We start from the raw sequence: 16,826 nt of genomic DNA, 5'->3' as shown, positions 1-16,826 counted from the left end.
AACTTAGTGGATCTTGACTGTTACTAAGAGGAAAATAAAAAAGAAATAGACTAGAATGAAAAACTTCAGTGTACCTCTTGTGAGGTAAGGATAAGTGGTTTTGTGAAACCTTATTCTGGATGTCCACACTGGATTGTAGTATAAAATGCTTTTCCTGTTTTGGGTAATGGCCAAAAATATGTGAAAGATCTGGGCTGGTACAGGTTTGGAGAAAAATCTCTGGGGGAGTGTACACTAACTGATTACCTCTGGAGATAGTAATGATGGGGGAAATGAAACCATATAAAAGGTGCAGGATAGGAAGGAAGTGTCCTCTGACACCTCAGTCTCCTTCGAGGCAACCTTGCCCCTCCCCCTTTCCTCTTTTTCAACAGAGAGCCTAGTACGCACAAGCACAACCTTCCTTTGTAACATAAATGGCAGCCTATCCTGAGCTTGTTCTGCACCTGGCTTTAACCTTAACACGGTGCTCTGGAGACTTCTCCGTGTCAGTCCACACAAGCCCCTCTCCCTTCAATAGCTGCAGAGGGCCCACTCTACGAATATATCCTAATTGATTTTAACCCTAACTTTTACTTTCTACGGTACGTATTTCTCTACCTTGTCATCAGGCATGTTCAGCTTTTATGAGCTGAAAAAAACAAGAGATGATTGGAAAAAAAAAGGAAGGGAATAAGATGAACACGCTTTGCCTCTGTGTCTGCCAGCTGGCTCCAGCCATTGCCTCTTTTGGGAGGGGTTCGCCCCCTCCTCAGGCCTGTGGCAGGCACTGGGTGTCATGCTAATCCCATTACCCTGTAAATGAAGGCTGACTGTACTCATCCTTAAGGAAGGTGACCTGGCTGGCACCCAGCCCAGGGCACAAATCCTGAATGGCTGCCGCCACTTGTCTGCAATGGGTCTGGGGTAGGTCTGCGATCTACTTCTGGCCAGTGAGACATCAGGTGTGTGAGTGTGGACTGTGTGCTAGGGGACTTCTGGGGAAGATTTCTTCACTAGAAAACTAACACAGACCACTTGCAGCAAATATCCCCCGTTCTTCCACTGGACACTGTGACTCTCTGGTTGAATGACAGCCACTTTGAGGCTGTGAGGGGAGCCAGTCTATAGGAGTCCTCAAGTCAATGAATTACCCAGTCGTGGGGCCCTTCCTACCTTGTGCCTTCACGTTCTGAGAGATAACAGACTTCCTCCAATTGAGCTGGGATTTCTTGTTGCTTGGAGGCAAAGGCATTCCCGTGACTTCCCCTGTTTTCAACCTCTACCAACCTCAGGAATGGCTGGTGTCCCCCACACAGTAGGGCAACAAAAAACTATTCTGAATATGCTGTGCCTCTTGACCCGGCCCTCTGAGGTGGGCGCTCCTTCTCACACATCCCCTGGACCACGAGTACAGGGTGGAGTTCTTACCCCACCGGCCAATCACTTTCCTTCTGAAGCACCGGTGAGGCCAGGTGCCCTCCCCGGGCCTCAGCTTGAAACACGAAGCAGCACCTCGTGGTGGATGAGAACATGGGCCATGCTGCTCCCCTGACACACTGTGCTCTTTGCTCGAGCCCCTTCCCCTCAGTGAGCCTCGGTTTCCTCCTCTGAGAATTGAGGTAATGACGGCACCTGCCTCACAAGATCATTATGTGCACGGTGCTCAGCACAGGCCCGGGCACCGGGGTGTGCTCCCCGAGCTGCAGATATACAGGGACGTGGTGCGTCCAGGGGCTAAAAGCCTGGGCTCTGGGTTCAGCCTGGACTGGTGGGGGCAGGGGGCATCCTGCTCCGACCCCACCCTCACCCAGAGAGGCTGTGCGTTTATCTGTGTTGTATCTCAGAGGAGCAGTTAAGATTTTGTTGGAGTAAAAGGTTCTGTGGCTTACAAAAAAAAGCTAAAAAGCTGTAGGCTGGATGGAGAAATCGCACAGCTGCCTGGGCACGTGTGATGCTTTGGTCTCTTCACCCCCGGGGACGCTGATGGGTGGGCCCAGGGTGGGCAACAGGCACAAAGGGAGCTGTGCCCTTGCCTTTAGGAGGAAGGGCAGTGACGGAGCAGGTGGCAGTGATGGTGGTGACCGCGCTGAGCCTGTGAACACAGCCAGGCCCTGTTCTAAGCATCTCATAGGCATCACTTCATCTAGTTGCCCCAGCAACCCCACGAGGCAGAAGCTACCACCTCCCGCAAGTTCCACGTGGGGAAACCGAGGCCCAGAGAGATTAAATAACTTGCCCCCAATAACACAGCTGGCCAGGGATACAGCCAGGATACAAAGCCAGGCAGTGTGGCTCAGGAGACACTGTGTTTAACCACCAACCTGTACTTTCAGTGACAACGGCAGTCATGATAAATACACAATACATGAAAATAAAAGCAATCAGCAGCTGATACGTGTGGACCAGCTGTGTCTCAGGCCCTGTGCTAACTACTTTAAACACACGGTGTAGGTTCACCTTCGCAGCCTTGGACCACAGAGCGCATCTTCACCCCCATTTTACAGATGAGGAAACTGAACCTCAGAGGAACTAAGGAGCCTGGTGGAGATCACACCGTTGGTGAGTGGTGGAGCTGTGACCTGGACACAGGCAGCCAGAGGCCAGAGGCTGGGAAATCACACTGCTCACCCAGGTAACCCCAGGTGGGCCCCTGTGGGGCCTTAACTGCTGGACTGATCTCGCCCTCTCTCCCAGGTGTCTGGCAGGGGCGTGAGAGTTGAATCAGTCCCTGCACGTGGCTGGAATTATCAGGCTCAGTGTAGGAGCCACATGCAGCAACATTCTGCCCTGCGGCCTGTGAGCAAAAACAGTAGGTCTTCAGGAGGTGGAAGCAGGGATGACATGGGAGAAAAACTCACTGGCACAAAATCGATGCGGAATCCAACCACCACTGGCCACCTCCACCAACCACCGCGCACCTGTATCGTCACAGCGGCCTCCTCCTGCCCTCGCCCCAAACACAGCCAGAGGGAGGCTGTGAATGCCTGAGTGCAACCACCGCCCTCCTCTGCTCAGGGTGAGTCAGAGCTCTCCCCTGGTCCACAAGGCCCCACACCATCTGTGCCGACCCCTCTCTGCCCTCAGATCCTCCCACTCTGCCTCTTGCTCACGCTGCTCTGGCCACATGGAAGCTGTTCCCCAAACACACCAGAAACCTTCCCACCTCAAGGCCTTTGCACTCCTCCCTGCCCCAGCCCCAAGATCTCTGCAAGGTTCCCTCCTTCCCTTGAGTTCCTGGAGATGGCCTGCGTTCCTCTTCCCAAGCTGACTGCGACTCTCCGAGTAGGTCTGTTGCGTGACCCCGGCTTCCTAGCCAACAGAGGTGGGGTTGGCCCCAGTGGATGCCAAGGCCCTCACATCACCTTTCAGGGCTATGCGCCCAGAAGGGTATCCCGGAGACCGCAGCCCCACCCACGGAAGCAAGGCCACGTGCTTCCTGCCTGCCTGGGAACACCCAGCGATGTCGGCTCCACATGGGGCGGAGAGCCTCTCAGTGCCTTTAAACAGCTCTTGACGAACTGCTCAGGAAGCCCAGGAAGCTTTGGAGTGTACGCTGCCTCGAGAGAGGGCGGGGGGGTGGGTGGGGGGCAGGTGGCTGCCCGCCTGGGATCACTCAGCCCATCACGATGCCCACAGCAGGCACTGGCGCCTGGCACTGTGCCTGGAAGCCGGGCTCCCATGACGAACGTCTCGGGGGAGAGTCTGTGAAGTCAGTGGAATCATCCACGGGCACAAGCTGCTACAGGCTGCGGTGGCTTCCACGGAGAGGGCTGCAGCGCAGGGAGGGAGTGGGTAGGGGATTTGGGCATGGCAGGGCCCATCCCTTTCCTGGCAGTCCTCGCACTATGCCGGTGAACTCAATCCCCGTCCACCCCTGAAACAGTCCACTTTCCCCCGAGTAGCCCAGGGTGATCTACTTAAAACATAAGTCAGATTATGTGCTCCCATGGCTCCCACGTCCCTCAGAATCAAATCCCAGCATCCGCCCGTGGTTGGTAAGCCTGCCAGAGCTGGGCCCCTGCCCACCTTGCAAATCAGACCTCTTGCCTTCCTTTGGCCTGTCTGGCCACCAGAGCATTTCCAGAGCACTGCAAACGAGTTTACCTTCAGGGCCTCAGCATTTGCTATTTTCCCTGCCTGGATCACTTCCATGCTTCCTGCAAAATATCACCTCCTCCTAGAGGCCTTCTGGGACCTCTGCCCGGTTTGGTTTTCTCCCCAGACCTTATCTCCACCTGGCATATTAATATTACACGGTTGCTCAGTTGTCTGTCTGCCTCACTCTCTCTCCAGGAGAACATCAGCTCCACAAAAGAGGGCTCGACTTTGCCCCCTTCTGTATCGCCGTGTTTGGAACGGTACCCGGCACACAGTGGGTGCTTTGGTGTCAGGGAATGTGAGAATAACATTCCTCTCAGGCCTGCCCAGCCCTGCTCTCCTCTTCTCTCTCAAGAATCTCAACATTCCCCATCTGCAGCAGCCTCCCGACACTGCAGCAGACACTGTCCTGGACTCTTGCCTCCCTCCCTCCTTAGGTCCTGGTGCTGCCACCTGCTGACACATCCACAGTTGCTCTGTCCTCTAGTCAAGGTCCCCTTCCTTCTCACTCACATCTCGGCCTCAGACCCATCCCTGAGACTTCTGCAATTGCGCCTCCAGCACCATCTTTCAAAACATTTATCTCCCTGCATTATCCTTTCTGCTGAAGCCTCTCCTTGCTGCCCACAGCTCTTAGGATCAAATCCAAACTCTGTAATGTGGCTGACAGCGCCTTGCGTGATCTGGTCCCTGCCAACCTCCCATCAGCTGCCCCCCTCAATTTCTATACTTGACCCAAGGGGCCTGTGTTCAGTGACCTGATGGCACCCACCCTCCTCCCCACCCCAGGGCCTTTGCACATGCTACTCCCTCTCATAGGGATGCCTTCTCCACACATCATCTTTCCTTTTTCTCTTTTAAAGAAAACATTGTAAAATAGCCCACATAGAACAAAGTGTACAAAACATGTATGTACAATTTAACAAACACTTACAAAGCAAACACCCACATAACTGCATCAAGAGTATATCATCGGTCCCCCTGAAACCACTTCACCTGCTCCCTCCTCCTTATCCCTCTCATCTGTGGCAGAAATGACACCTCCTCAGGGGAATTATCCCTGCCCCCCAACCCCCCACCTAGATTAGACACCCCCTCCAGCCCCTGCACCACATCCACTCTCAGATCCCAGGAGGTCTCCCTTGAAGGCTTTCCCCTAGCATAATTGATTCATTGCTTTTGTAATTATTTGCTTGCTGTCTCCCCTGGCACCCTGTCAGTGCCAGGACGGCCGGGGTCCTCTGCGGCAGAGGGCTGAGCATTCAGTAGGCGCCTTCTGTATGAACGAACGCAAAGTGCTGGGCTACAAAGGGCCTGGAAGTAGACACAAGGGCAGCTATGGAGCGCTTGTGCCTCTCTTTGGGGAGCCAAGGCTGGGCAGCAGGTTGTCATTCCGGCTCGGCCCCAGGGAATGGACGGATGACAGCAGATGCACAGGGCTGCTGGGCTGCCCTGAGCAAGGGGCAGTGTGGCTAGCGGCAGGCAGAGGCACGTGTGGGCACAGGTGCTCAGTGACCTGCTGGGAACTTGTACCTACTGAGCATAGGTGCTCAGTGACCTGCTGGGAACTTGTACCTACTGAGATGGGAAGATTCTGGGAGGACTGGCAGGGTGAGGTGGGACTTGCACATCTTCTCTGCCTAGAACACTCTGCCCTCCTAGTTTCCAGTAGCTTACCCTCTTTCCTTTAGGAAAGCACCTCCCATACTGGGTCAGGCCCCTCCTTTGGGCTCCCACACCCTGAACGCTTCCCTCACCCTGGCCCTGACCACTATGGGCTGTCACTGTCTGGGGAGGGATATGTCTCCCCCATTGACTTTGAGCCCTCACTAAGGCCCTGGCGCTGTCCCTAAATAAAGTGCTGATGCTCAGGTTCTTAGGTAAGACAGAGTCAGGCTTTTAGTTAGGGACAGCGTCATGGCCTTAGTTAGGGACAGATTCAGCGTCTTAGGGATAGATTCAGGGCCTTGGTTGGGAAAAGCATCAGGCCCTTAGTTAGGGACAGCGTCAAGCTTTAGTTAGGGACAGCTCAGGCCATTAGTTAGAAACAGCTCAGGTCCTTAGTTAGGGACAGCATCAAGGCCTTAATGACAGAGTCAGGGCCTTTCTTACGGACAGCGTCAGAGTTTTAGTTAGGGACAGCTCAGGCTGTTAGGGACAGTGTCAGGGCCTTAGCTAGGGACATCGACATGGCCTTAGTTAGGGACAGTGACAGGGCCCCCATTTCACAGATGAGGAAACTGAGGCCCAGAGAGGTTCAGTAATTTGCCCAAGGCCACACAGCCAAGACAAGGCGGTGTGGGGTGGCGCTCAAACCCCAGTGGGCTGACTCTGGAGTCCACGCTCTCATCTACCATGAACACATTTGTTTCTTTAAATCAACTCATTTAATTTTCCTTAATTTGTCCAAGGCAATATCTGTAAAATCAGGGGATGGGTTGATAACACTTTTCCTAATATCCATTTAAAATAAAACATTTTCCTCCCCACACCACCCAAATCACCTCAAGCACCCCATTTTGGGAAATGCTGCTTCACACTAAAGCCTGGTTGCCTAGGAGAAAACTTCAGGAAGCAGCTTTAATGAGTAGATAAGAATGATTTGCAATTAGCATCAATTGTCTGTATGCAAATTAAAGCTCCCAACCGCAGGGCCCTCTTTTGTAGCAGGTTCCTCTCCCATTTTATTCCCTTCATTTCTGGGTTCAGCAAATCCTTCTCTCAGACGCAGAGTAATTTTATACCCACCCCGCTGCCTCAGACATAGTCTACTCCCCAGCACCGCTGCCTTTATATCACAGACTCCAAAACCTTACAGCTACGGAGCCCTACTGACATGGGCCTGTGCCCAACACGGGGCCTACCACAGCCGGGACCTGGGACCCGCATAGCACTGAGGCCCTCTCGGTGGGCGCACTTTGACATCTGTCTCAGTGATGACCTGATTCTACTCTGTCTCCCTCAACAGATGGTGGGTGAGGTGAGGGCTGGGGGGCCTCGTCTGAATTTGCTCGTTACTTCTCCTTAGCTCTCAGCGTAGTCCCTGGGACACAACAAATCCCTGAGAAATATTTGTGAATGAAATGAATGGATAAATAAATGAATGAGCTGTTCAAAAGAGTCCGTGAGTTCAAATGATTAACATCTATCTGTCTCGGGAGGCTGGCTCAGACAGAGACCTAACTCCCTGGGGCACCCTTTCTCTCCACCCTCACCCTTCTCCTGGCTCCTGACTCCAGGGGGACCAGGGCCACAGTGAGGGAAAGCACTGACGGACGGACACTCTCAAATACCGTGGTTTCCAAGTCTGTCAGAGGGTAAGCAGCCCCTTGGTCTTAGAATCTAGTTAAATACTTTAACTTCTACAACAGCTAAACTCCCTCACGCTTCTGCATATTTTCCTTTCCGATCAACACCTGTCTCTCCAATATTGGCTTTCGAGTGTCAAGCAGCAGAACCTGAATTTGGTAACAAGAGAACCGCCGCTCGGTCATGAGATCCTTTAAGGAGGTAGGGAGCAGCGCTCAAACCTTCTCAACAGAGCAGACTGGATTAAAGGGCTTTGCACGGCCAGGCTAGGAACTGCTAGGGAGATTTTTGCTTCACCTTTTTAAAATATATAGATATTTCTGTATAGTCAAAGACCCAAGTCCACTGTGGGTTGTGGTCAAGGAGGTCTGAGGCCACCGCCTGGGTGCACGTGTCCTGTGTGGAGAGAGGCGCAGGTCTGGGGACGGGCCAAGGTGTCAGGAAGCCAAGGGAGATGAAGGCCCCTAATGGAGGTCCTGGACACGGGCTGGCCCCTGCTCAGGTGTGGTCAGGGAGGAGAAAGGAGGTGGTGGCCTCAGGGGTGCACACTGGGGACTGCAGCACAGTAATCCCTGCCTGGGGCCGCAGACCTCTGAGGGGGCCCCTGGACCGGGCTGAGTCCTGTGACGGCAGAACTTTTCCAGGAGGCAGTTCGTGGCTTTCATCACATTCGCAAAGCGTGTGTGGTCCAGACTCCAGGTTGTTGGTTAGTCAATGCCTGTTCGTTCTCACTTATTACCCTGTCTGCCTCTCTACCAGTGGTTCTCAAAGCGTGGTCCCGGGACCAGCAACATTAGCATCTGCACGGAACTTTGTAAAAACGCATACTCTCAGGCCCCACCCAGTAGGTCAGGGGAATCTGTGTTGAACAGCCCTCCAGTGGACTGTCTGGAGACCACACTGCCCTTTACTGTGAAGGCTGGAAGGCTAACCCATGATCTCCCAGACTTCCTTGTAGCTGAGATGGCCATGTGACACTGCCTGCTGAAGGGGGTTCTGGGAAAGCTTTTGCTTTCTCCACAGACACGGAGCTACACAGATGCTGCCGTCTTTCCTCTGTTCTCTGTCCCCATGTCCCCCAGGGCCACCACAGCCATCTGGAGACCAGGAAGTCACAGCCAGCATGAGGAGGGTGATGGAGCAGGAAGACACAGGCTGCTAGGCCTTGAGGCCCTCCCTGAGCCGCTGCTGCACCAGCCCAGCTCTGCCCTCTCTGGACTTCCCAAAAGGGGACTATTAAACCTCTATTTGTTTAAGCCACTGTGGGTCAGGTTTCCTATTACCTCCAGACAAATGCACTCCTAACAGAAACAGTCTGTGGCTCCCAGAAAGTGTAAAAACTACTAGTCTCAGGAGAGAAAAAAGGAAAGAGACTGAGGGTCAGACTGAACCAGAGACAGATGAGACAGACAGCCAGGGATCTACCTCCCTCTACTGGCATCCTTAAAGGCCAATGGATGGCAGCAGGGGGTGGTCCACAAGTCTCCCAACTCTGTAAGCAAACTAAGGTGCGAGCATTCCCATCTGTGAGCATGTTTCTGGGGAGGGGAACACCACTGTCAGGACTGTGAGGGATGCAGGTGGTGGTCAGGGTCCCCCTGAAGGACTTGGACTAGATTCAGTGTCTTACCTGGACTGCCTCGGTGGGTCGCGGCTGCCCCCAGCCAGGCCTGTAGGGGTGCTGGAGCCTGAGGAGTACAGCTTCGGTCGGTAGCCCTTGTTCTGGCCAGTGACCCCAGGGGCGGGCGAGACCTCCCGACGCCGGTCTGTATGGTGGGACCGCCCGGCAGCCTCGCGCCCGCCTCCACAGAGGCCCATACTTCCCGGGGGCTTGTGTGGCTTGGCCGGCCGAGACGTCTTGGCCAGGGACAAGCAGCTGGGGCTAGAGGTGTAGAGGGTGGTGTCAATGCCACTGTCACTGGAGCCGCCCTTGGAGAGAGGGTCTTGCTCTGGCTCCAGTGGGTCCAGGGGGTCGAACCAGCGATCATCGCTGTGGCTGCTGGACGCGTTGCTGGAGAGGGTATTGCTGCTGGAATGACTGGAGTACTGAGCCTCTCCCTGGAAGGCAGGAGAAGTGTGTCATTCCTAGACTCTGGGTGTGGGGGGCGGGGGGCAAACTTCCTTCTCTGGGTCCTCCCTACCCCTAAGTGTGAACCCTGGAGCCGGACAGCTTCGAACTCTGGCTCCCCCACTTACTGGCCTTGCTGTCTTGGGCAACTGATTGAACTTCCCTGTGCCTCAGTTTCCACATCTGTAAAATGGGTTGATAATAACCCTGCCCCATGAGGTTGATCAGAGGGATAAATGACAGCACATATGCAACACGCTGCCCACAGCTTAAGCTGAACACGTCTGAAACTGAGCTCCTGGCCTTCCCTCCTGAATTCGCCTCTTGCCTGTCTCACAACGGCACCTCCGTCCTTTCAGCTGCTCCACCCAAGAGCCGTGGAGTCACTCGACGCTGCTTTTGCTCTCACACCCGTATCTAGTCCAACACCAAATCCTGTCGCCTGAATCTTCGGAACAGATGCAAACCTGCCACTTCTCCTCCCTCTGTGGCTCCGCCCCCCCCCCCCCCCCCCCCCCCGGTCCTGTCCACCACTGCCTCCTGCTGGACCATGGCAGGAGCCTCCTCCCTGGTCTCCCAACTCCCTGTCCCTGTCTCCCCTCACCCCTGGCCCCCCATCTGTTCCCTACACGCAGCCAGAGACAGGCTGTGAACACTTGCGTCAGTTCACGTCCTCTCCCTGCTCACTCAGGGGAAAAGCAAGAGTCCTCACCATGGATGGCCTCTGAGGCCCTGTGTGATCTGGTTCCAGGTTCTGGTCTCTAACTTTATCTCCCGCCTCCCTCTTGATCACTCTCCTCGAGCCACACTGGCCTTCTCGCTGTTCTTTGAGTATGCCAGGCACACGGCCCCCTCAGGGCCTTTGCACTTGCTGTTCCCTCTGTCTACAATGCTCTTCCCTCAGATATTTTCATGGGTTGCTCCTTACTTCATTCAAGATTTTGCTTAAAGGTTACCTCCTCAAAGGCCTTCTCTGACCACCTCATCCTAAAGTAGCTGTGCTTGACACTCTTTTCCCTTGACTGTACTTTGTTTTTCTTTCACAGCAAGAATTGGTTCTTACCATTATATAATGAAATCTGTTTCTTTGCTTACTGCTTGTTGCCCCCGCTGGGATGCCAACTTTGTGAGCACAGGGGTGCATCTGCCCTCTTCAACACTGTGGTCCCAATGCCTGGCACACTGTATGGGCCCATCAAACACCCACTGAATGAATAGATGTGAAGAGACTTCCAACTGCTCACCAAAACTATCTCCTTCTCCTGGGCGTGTACACAGGACTACATTTCCCAGTTCCTCCTGCAGTGACCTGTGGCCACGTGATAAGAGTCCTGGCCAGTGCCATATAGGTAAAAGTGATTTATGTCGGGGCTTCCCTGGTGGCAGAGTGGTTAAGAATCCGCCTGCCAATGCAGCGGATATGGGTTCGAGCCCTGGTCCGGGAAGATCCCACATGCCGCGGAGCAACTAAGCCCGTGCGCCACAACTACTGAGCCCGTGCGCCTAGAGCCTGAGCTCTGCAACAAGAGAATCCACCTCAAGGAATGAGAAGCCTGCACGCAGCAACGAAGACCCAAAGCAGCCAGAAAAAAAAAGTGACTTATGGCATTTCCAGGTCTGAGCCACAAAAACCTTCCCTCTCCCTCCTACCCTCATCTGCTGCAAAGAGGCAGGGACCCAGGGGAGGGCTCTGAGGCCCTGAGGGACAGCTACAAGAGGGAGGGAGCCTGGGTTCCTGAATCGCCATGTGGAAAGCTGCTCACCGAGTACCCACACTGAATTGTTATTTGAAAGGGGAATAAACTTCTATTGTGTGAGGTCACTGAGATCTGGGGGCTGTCTGTTATAGCAGTTAACCTATTGCTATAGATTGAATAGTCTGTGTTCCCCCAATATTCATAGGCTGAATCCTCATCTCCAGTGGGATGGTATTAGGAGGGAGGGCCTTTGGGAAGTGATTAGGTGGTTATGAGGGTAGAGCCCTCATGAATGGGATTATAAAACCGCTATACATTTTCACATATTTATCCTATATATGTTTATATATTCCTCATGAATGGGGTTATAAAATCCATATATGTATTTATATCCTTATAAAAGGGAGCACAGAGAGCTCCCTTCACACATGAGGTGGAGGGAAGGCCGTCTGTGAACCAGGAGGCAGGTTCTCACCAGACGCTGAATCTCCCTGCGCCTTGACCTTGGACTTCCCAGCCTCCAGAACTGTAAGACATAAATTTCTGTTGCTCATCAGCCACCCAGCCTGTGGCATTTTTCTTACAGCAGCCCGAGCTGGTGAAGACACCTACCACAGCTGAGGTAATGAGGAAACTGTGGCTTCAGGGGCTGAAGGTCTTTGCTCAAGATGACGTGGATGGCAGGGGCTGGAGCCAGGATGTGCGCCTGGCTGGGTCTAACTCCAGACCAGGCATCTCGCCCCTCTGCTGGAGCAGAAGCGGGCAGAGGTGGAGCATGTGCTCATGTGTGCTGCTCAGAGGCCCACACCCAGGTGAAGCCGCCCAGCCCTAGGCAGTCAGGGCGGGTAAGGTGGCCCCCGGGGTTGGCAGGCGGGGCCCAGACTCACCTTGGAATGCCTGTTGGGGGAATCTTTGCCTGCTGTGTCCTGCCTGGAGGTGTGCTTGCTCCCGCTGCTTCCAGTCATGGCCGAGAGCCGGGCCTGGGCGGGCACATGCCACAAAGGCTCTGCATTAAGACAGGAGACACACCAGTGGTCAGAGATGACTCAGGCTCTGGCCCAAGTTCACCCAAAGAATTTGGTCCTTAATGTGGTTGGATGGTCCCACCCCTCTGCCAGCTTGTCTGCTCAGCTCACACACGGCCACGACCCCCATCAACTCATGTCTTGGGGCCTAACAACACTCGGTAACGGAATGTTTACTGAGCACTTACCGTGTGCCAGGCACCATTCTAGTGCTTGACATGCGTTAAGTTCGCGAAGCCCTCCAACAGCCCTCCACCCACAAAGGAGCTTGAGCACCTTTTCATCCTTACTGGCCATTTGCATTTCCTATTTTGTAAATTACTTGCTCATATCCTTTACCCATTTTTCTATGAGACTGACCGTCTTTTGGTGAATAAGATTCTTTATGTAACCGAGGTCGCATTCCTTTGTTGCTTAAACGTGCGTAGCTTTTTTTGGTTAAATTAAAGTGGAATCATAATAAGCAATGTCTCACAACTTGATTTCTTACTTTACAAATAAATAATACTTACACTTGCTTTTTGCTCTGTATCTTCATAATACATCTTCACATAAGTTAACTGAACATGAAGTTACCTTATTTTTAATAGCTGCACAGTATTCCATCATGTGAATGGACATCAATGATTTAACCAGCTTCCTGCTGATTGGACATTCCGGTTATTTTCGATTTTTCTTAATGTTCTTGTGGCCTTCCCTCTATACCCAACTTTGAGCAAGTGTGGAATTATGTTTGGGACAGAATTCTCTAAGTGGAATGGCTGGTTCAAAGGTGAAACAGGTTTAAAATCATGATGGCTGGTGTGGGTGTAAATTAGTCTAAATTCCCAAGGCTAGCCAGTGTGCCTGAATGGAGCATCGGATCTTAAAAAAACACACAACCCCGGTGGAGGGCTAGTTGGTATCTATCAGACTTGCAAATGCACTAACAGAGGACCCAAACCCAGGCGGTCTAACACCAGAGCCCACAATTTTGATCAGTGCTGAATAATTATAATAACGATAATTATTATTAAGCACACGTCTGTATCAGGTATTACGATAAGTGCTTTGCACGCATTACCTTGCTACATCCTCTCAGTGATACCGTGAGGTGGATATTAGGACCAGTGTAATAGATGAAAGAGAACATTAAGACTCAGAGAGGTTAAGTAACTGGTCCAAGGTCACAAAGTAAGAAAGAGCTTCAGACTTGTGCTCTCAACCCCTGTACCCTCTCTGTGCTTCCCCAATAATGACAACTCCAGTGACAGTGCAGAGTGAGTGCTCGAGAAGCAGAAGTCGTCATTCCCTTCGTGATGGGCTGGGTCCTGTGCCGAGGGCTGGGCAGGTGTGATCCCACTGGACCCCGAAAGCACCCTGCAAGGAGAGACACTTAGGGTGTCCGCCACAGCAGAGGGACCTGAGGCTGGGAGAGAGGAGGTCACCGCCAAGGTCACACAGCCGACTCAGAACTTCTCACCAGGCCTGTCGGACGCTGAGCTCACAACCATACACACTGCTGCCCCCAGTGCAGCCCCAGAGGGCTCTGGGCCCATGTTCCTGCTGGGGAAGGTGGGCCTGGAGGGCCAGGCACGGCACTCAGGGACACGGCAGAGAGCAGCTTGGCTGGACATTGCCGAGGGTGTCACTGCCCACGTGGCTTTCATTTGGGAACCATGGTCATGAGAGTGGGCGGGCTGGCTGCTTTGTCCACCTACTTTACCTCTACAGACGCTTTTCCTCCCTGGAAGCATCCGACACGCCCAGGAGGCTCTGGTCCCCTGGGAAGTGGGCAGACCATGCCAGGAGACCACATTTCTGCAGAGAGCCAAGCCCATGGCATTCACACCCAGCCTTCTCTACCACTTAGGACACCAGTGGCTCCCACACTTCTGTCTCTGGCTGGACCTCTCCCCGTAACTTCAGACTTGTATATGTGGCTCCCTCACACGCCTCCACTGGGCGTCTGCTGGGCACTTCCCACTGGACACGGCCAAAGCCAACTCCTTATCTGCCCCCAAACCTGCATCTCTCATCATCTCCATCCTTTCAGCTGCTTGGGTCAGAAACTGGTTATCATCCTTGAGCATCAGGGAATTCTAACTTTACCTCCAAAGGACCATATCCAGAACCTGCCCATCTCTCCCTCTCCACTGGCCCCACCCTGCAAGAATCTGTAGCTAGAGGGACCCTGTGAACACCCGAGTCAGATCCCATCCCTCCTGTGCTCAGAAGAACTGAGTCCCGTGGTTCTGAGTGAAGGACGGAGTCCCTACCATGCTCTCCCCGTCACCTCCCTGGCCTCATCTCTCACTTATCCAGCCACTCAGCCTCTTTCCTGTTCAACCAACACCACACCCCCTGCTACCTCAGGGTCTGCAACCAGCTCCCTTTCCCTGGAATGTTCTCCTCCCAGTTGGCTCCTCTGCATTCTTCTAGCCTCGCCTGAAATGTGATTTGCTCAGAGACACCCTCACCCCCAGACCCTACCAAGCTCTCTAGGCGCTGTGTTTGTTTCCACTTAATACTCAGCATTATTAGTGAGTATTTATTACTCGGTGCTCCTGCTATTGCCTGTCTCTCCCACCAACTGTCAGCACCAAGAAGGCAGGGGGAAAAAAAAAAAAAAAAAAAAAAAGAAGGCAGCGGACACGCCTGTCTGGCTCACACTGTATCCCTGGCACCCAGCCTGGCACATATCATTGGTGACGTGTTGAATGAATGGAGGGATGAAGGGCTAGGTTCCTGCCCCTCCTTGGCCGCCCCAGTGTCCCCTTTGTCCCTAGCCCTGCCCTTAGCAGGCCCTGATCCTGGGCCCTTCACCGGCCCTCTGAACTGGGCCCCAGTGACCTTCTGGCGCTCCTGCTTCACTCTTGACACACCTGGGTGGGTGACAGACATGGACGTGGCTGTGAGAGACGTGCTGAAGACACGGCCAGGCACGGGCCTGGGGCAGCTGGTGGCTCTGGGGCCACCTTCCTAACCTGGGTGCGCTGAGGCTTGAGAAACACTCACTCTGTGGTGAGGGACTGCGGTGTTGTCTGTGGGTGATGAGGGTTAAGGAGGGTTCTAGAACCAATAGGTCTTGGTTCAAATCTCAATGAAACTACTCACCAGCAGGGACCTCTGACAAGGGACAACCTTTCTGTGCCTCATCTTCCTCGTTTCTAAAACAGGGCAGTCACGGCACCCAATCTGTCGTGTTCCTGAGATGATTAAACAGGAGGGAGTGTACAGCACCGGAAACCGTACTGCTGTCACTGCAATCACGGTCATCTGACCAGGGCTGGGCACATCCCCACATCCATCGTGGCACCTGATTCCCCCACCCTGGTCTTGAATACATTCTAAACTTTATGACAACTCCTAGACACAGACTGCCCTGATGTGTGTGTGTGCAGGGAGGGGTTAGTCAACTTATAACAAGGTCTCAAGGAAGTGAGAGGGGAGACGAGCTCTAGGGGACAGAAGAGGAAAGAAAGGAGGGACCACGGTGAGCTTCTGTGACTCCTTATTTGGGGCCCATGGTGAATGCTGGAAACATTCCTTCTTATTCTACACTTTGGTGTAATGACATCGCCAAGCAACGCGTTTCTCTTCGTCTCAACTGGGTGGGGTGGGGGGAAAAGGATGCAAATCTGCCTGTGCTGGAGCAAAGATCACAGACTGCGGGCAGGATCAAGCGTGCTGAGGAGAGGAGCGAACCCATGTCTGCAGGTCCCGGAGGCAGCAGCAGTGGCGGACAGTTGGGGGTTGGGGCGATCTGCTTGCCTGCAGTCCAACCGTTGTCCCTGGTTTAAGAGAACCATGGGGCGGGGGTGCTGAGGAATTCTCCAGGCCCCTAATCCTGGGGCAGGCAACCTCTCCCCTGCCCCACAGTGCCCGGGGGAGCCGGTGATGTGCTGCCATGGTCCTCCCCGCCGAGAGCTGCCTGGATACTCTCGAACACCCGCTGCGTGGACACCTCCATCTCCTGCCCCTCTGAGGTCAGCGCTCTCTGACGCTTCACTGATTGTCTTTCTTTTGAACCCACCCATCACCTGCTGGTTCTCACACTTCAAAGGGGCTACAACTTTGTTATGAGGAATCGTGTTTAAGACATTCTTCTAAGTAGTACATGCCCATGATTAATACTTATACATAGAAGAACAGACAGATGAGAAGATGCTCAGTCTCATCAGGCATCAGAAAAATGCAAATTAAAAACACAACATGATACTACTACGTGCCCACTAGGAAGGCTGAAATGAAAAGGCTGGTGAGGACGGAGCACATAGAGCTCTCTCTCTGTCGTTGGTGGGAGTGGTGTAAATGGTTTGGCAGTCTCTTATAAAGTTAAACGCGTGACCCGGCAATTCCACTCCTAGGTATACTCCCTGCAGAAATGTGAGTATGTGTTCATCAGAAGACAGGTATGAGGGTATTCCTGGCAGCACTATTCTAAGCAGCCCCTAACTGGAAACCATCCAAATGTCCTTCAACGTTAGACTCAAGCAAGAAATTGTGGGTCATTCAGACAATGGATACGCTACTCAGAAATGGCGTGGCTACACACAACCACGTGGCCGACCCTTACCAACACAATACTGAGCAACAGAAGCCACACACACACACACACACACACACACACACACACACACACACACACACACACACACACACACA

The 16,826-nt window shown here is 53.3% G+C and overlaps 1 protein-coding gene across 14 annotated transcripts in view; it reads right to left on the bottom strand.

Annotated features, from left to right (window-relative positions):
- The window catches only part of SIPA1L3 (signal induced proliferation associated 1 like 3), a 237,324-nt gene that overhangs the window by 29,663 nt on the left and 190,835 nt on the right, over nt 1-16,826 (bottom strand). For all 14 annotated transcript variants that reach the window (XR_003427365.1, XR_003427367.1, XR_003427366.1 and 11 more), the window contains 2 exons: nt 12,042-12,160; nt 9,020-9,447 (listed from right to left, as the gene is read on the bottom strand). Coding sequence is in view for 10 of the 14 variants with exons in the window: in XM_027079390.1 (XP_026935191.1) it covers nt 9,020-9,447; nt 12,042-12,160 (547 nt within the window). In the remaining 4 variants the exon portion in view is untranslated. The remainder of the gene's footprint in view (nt 1-9,019; nt 9,448-12,041; nt 12,161-16,826) is intronic.

The sequence above is a fragment of the Aethalodelphis obliquidens genome, unplaced genomic scaffold (assembly GCF_003676395.1).
Source record: "Aethalodelphis obliquidens isolate GAN/ISIS:26980383/991018 unplaced genomic scaffold, ASM367639v1 scaffold43, whole genome shotgun sequence".
Classification (NCBI taxonomy): domain Eukaryota; kingdom Metazoa; phylum Chordata; class Mammalia; order Artiodactyla; family Delphinidae; genus Aethalodelphis; species Aethalodelphis obliquidens.
The sequence above is the reverse complement of the archived record's forward strand: the minus strand, read 5'-3'. Positions and strand labels throughout refer to the sequence as shown.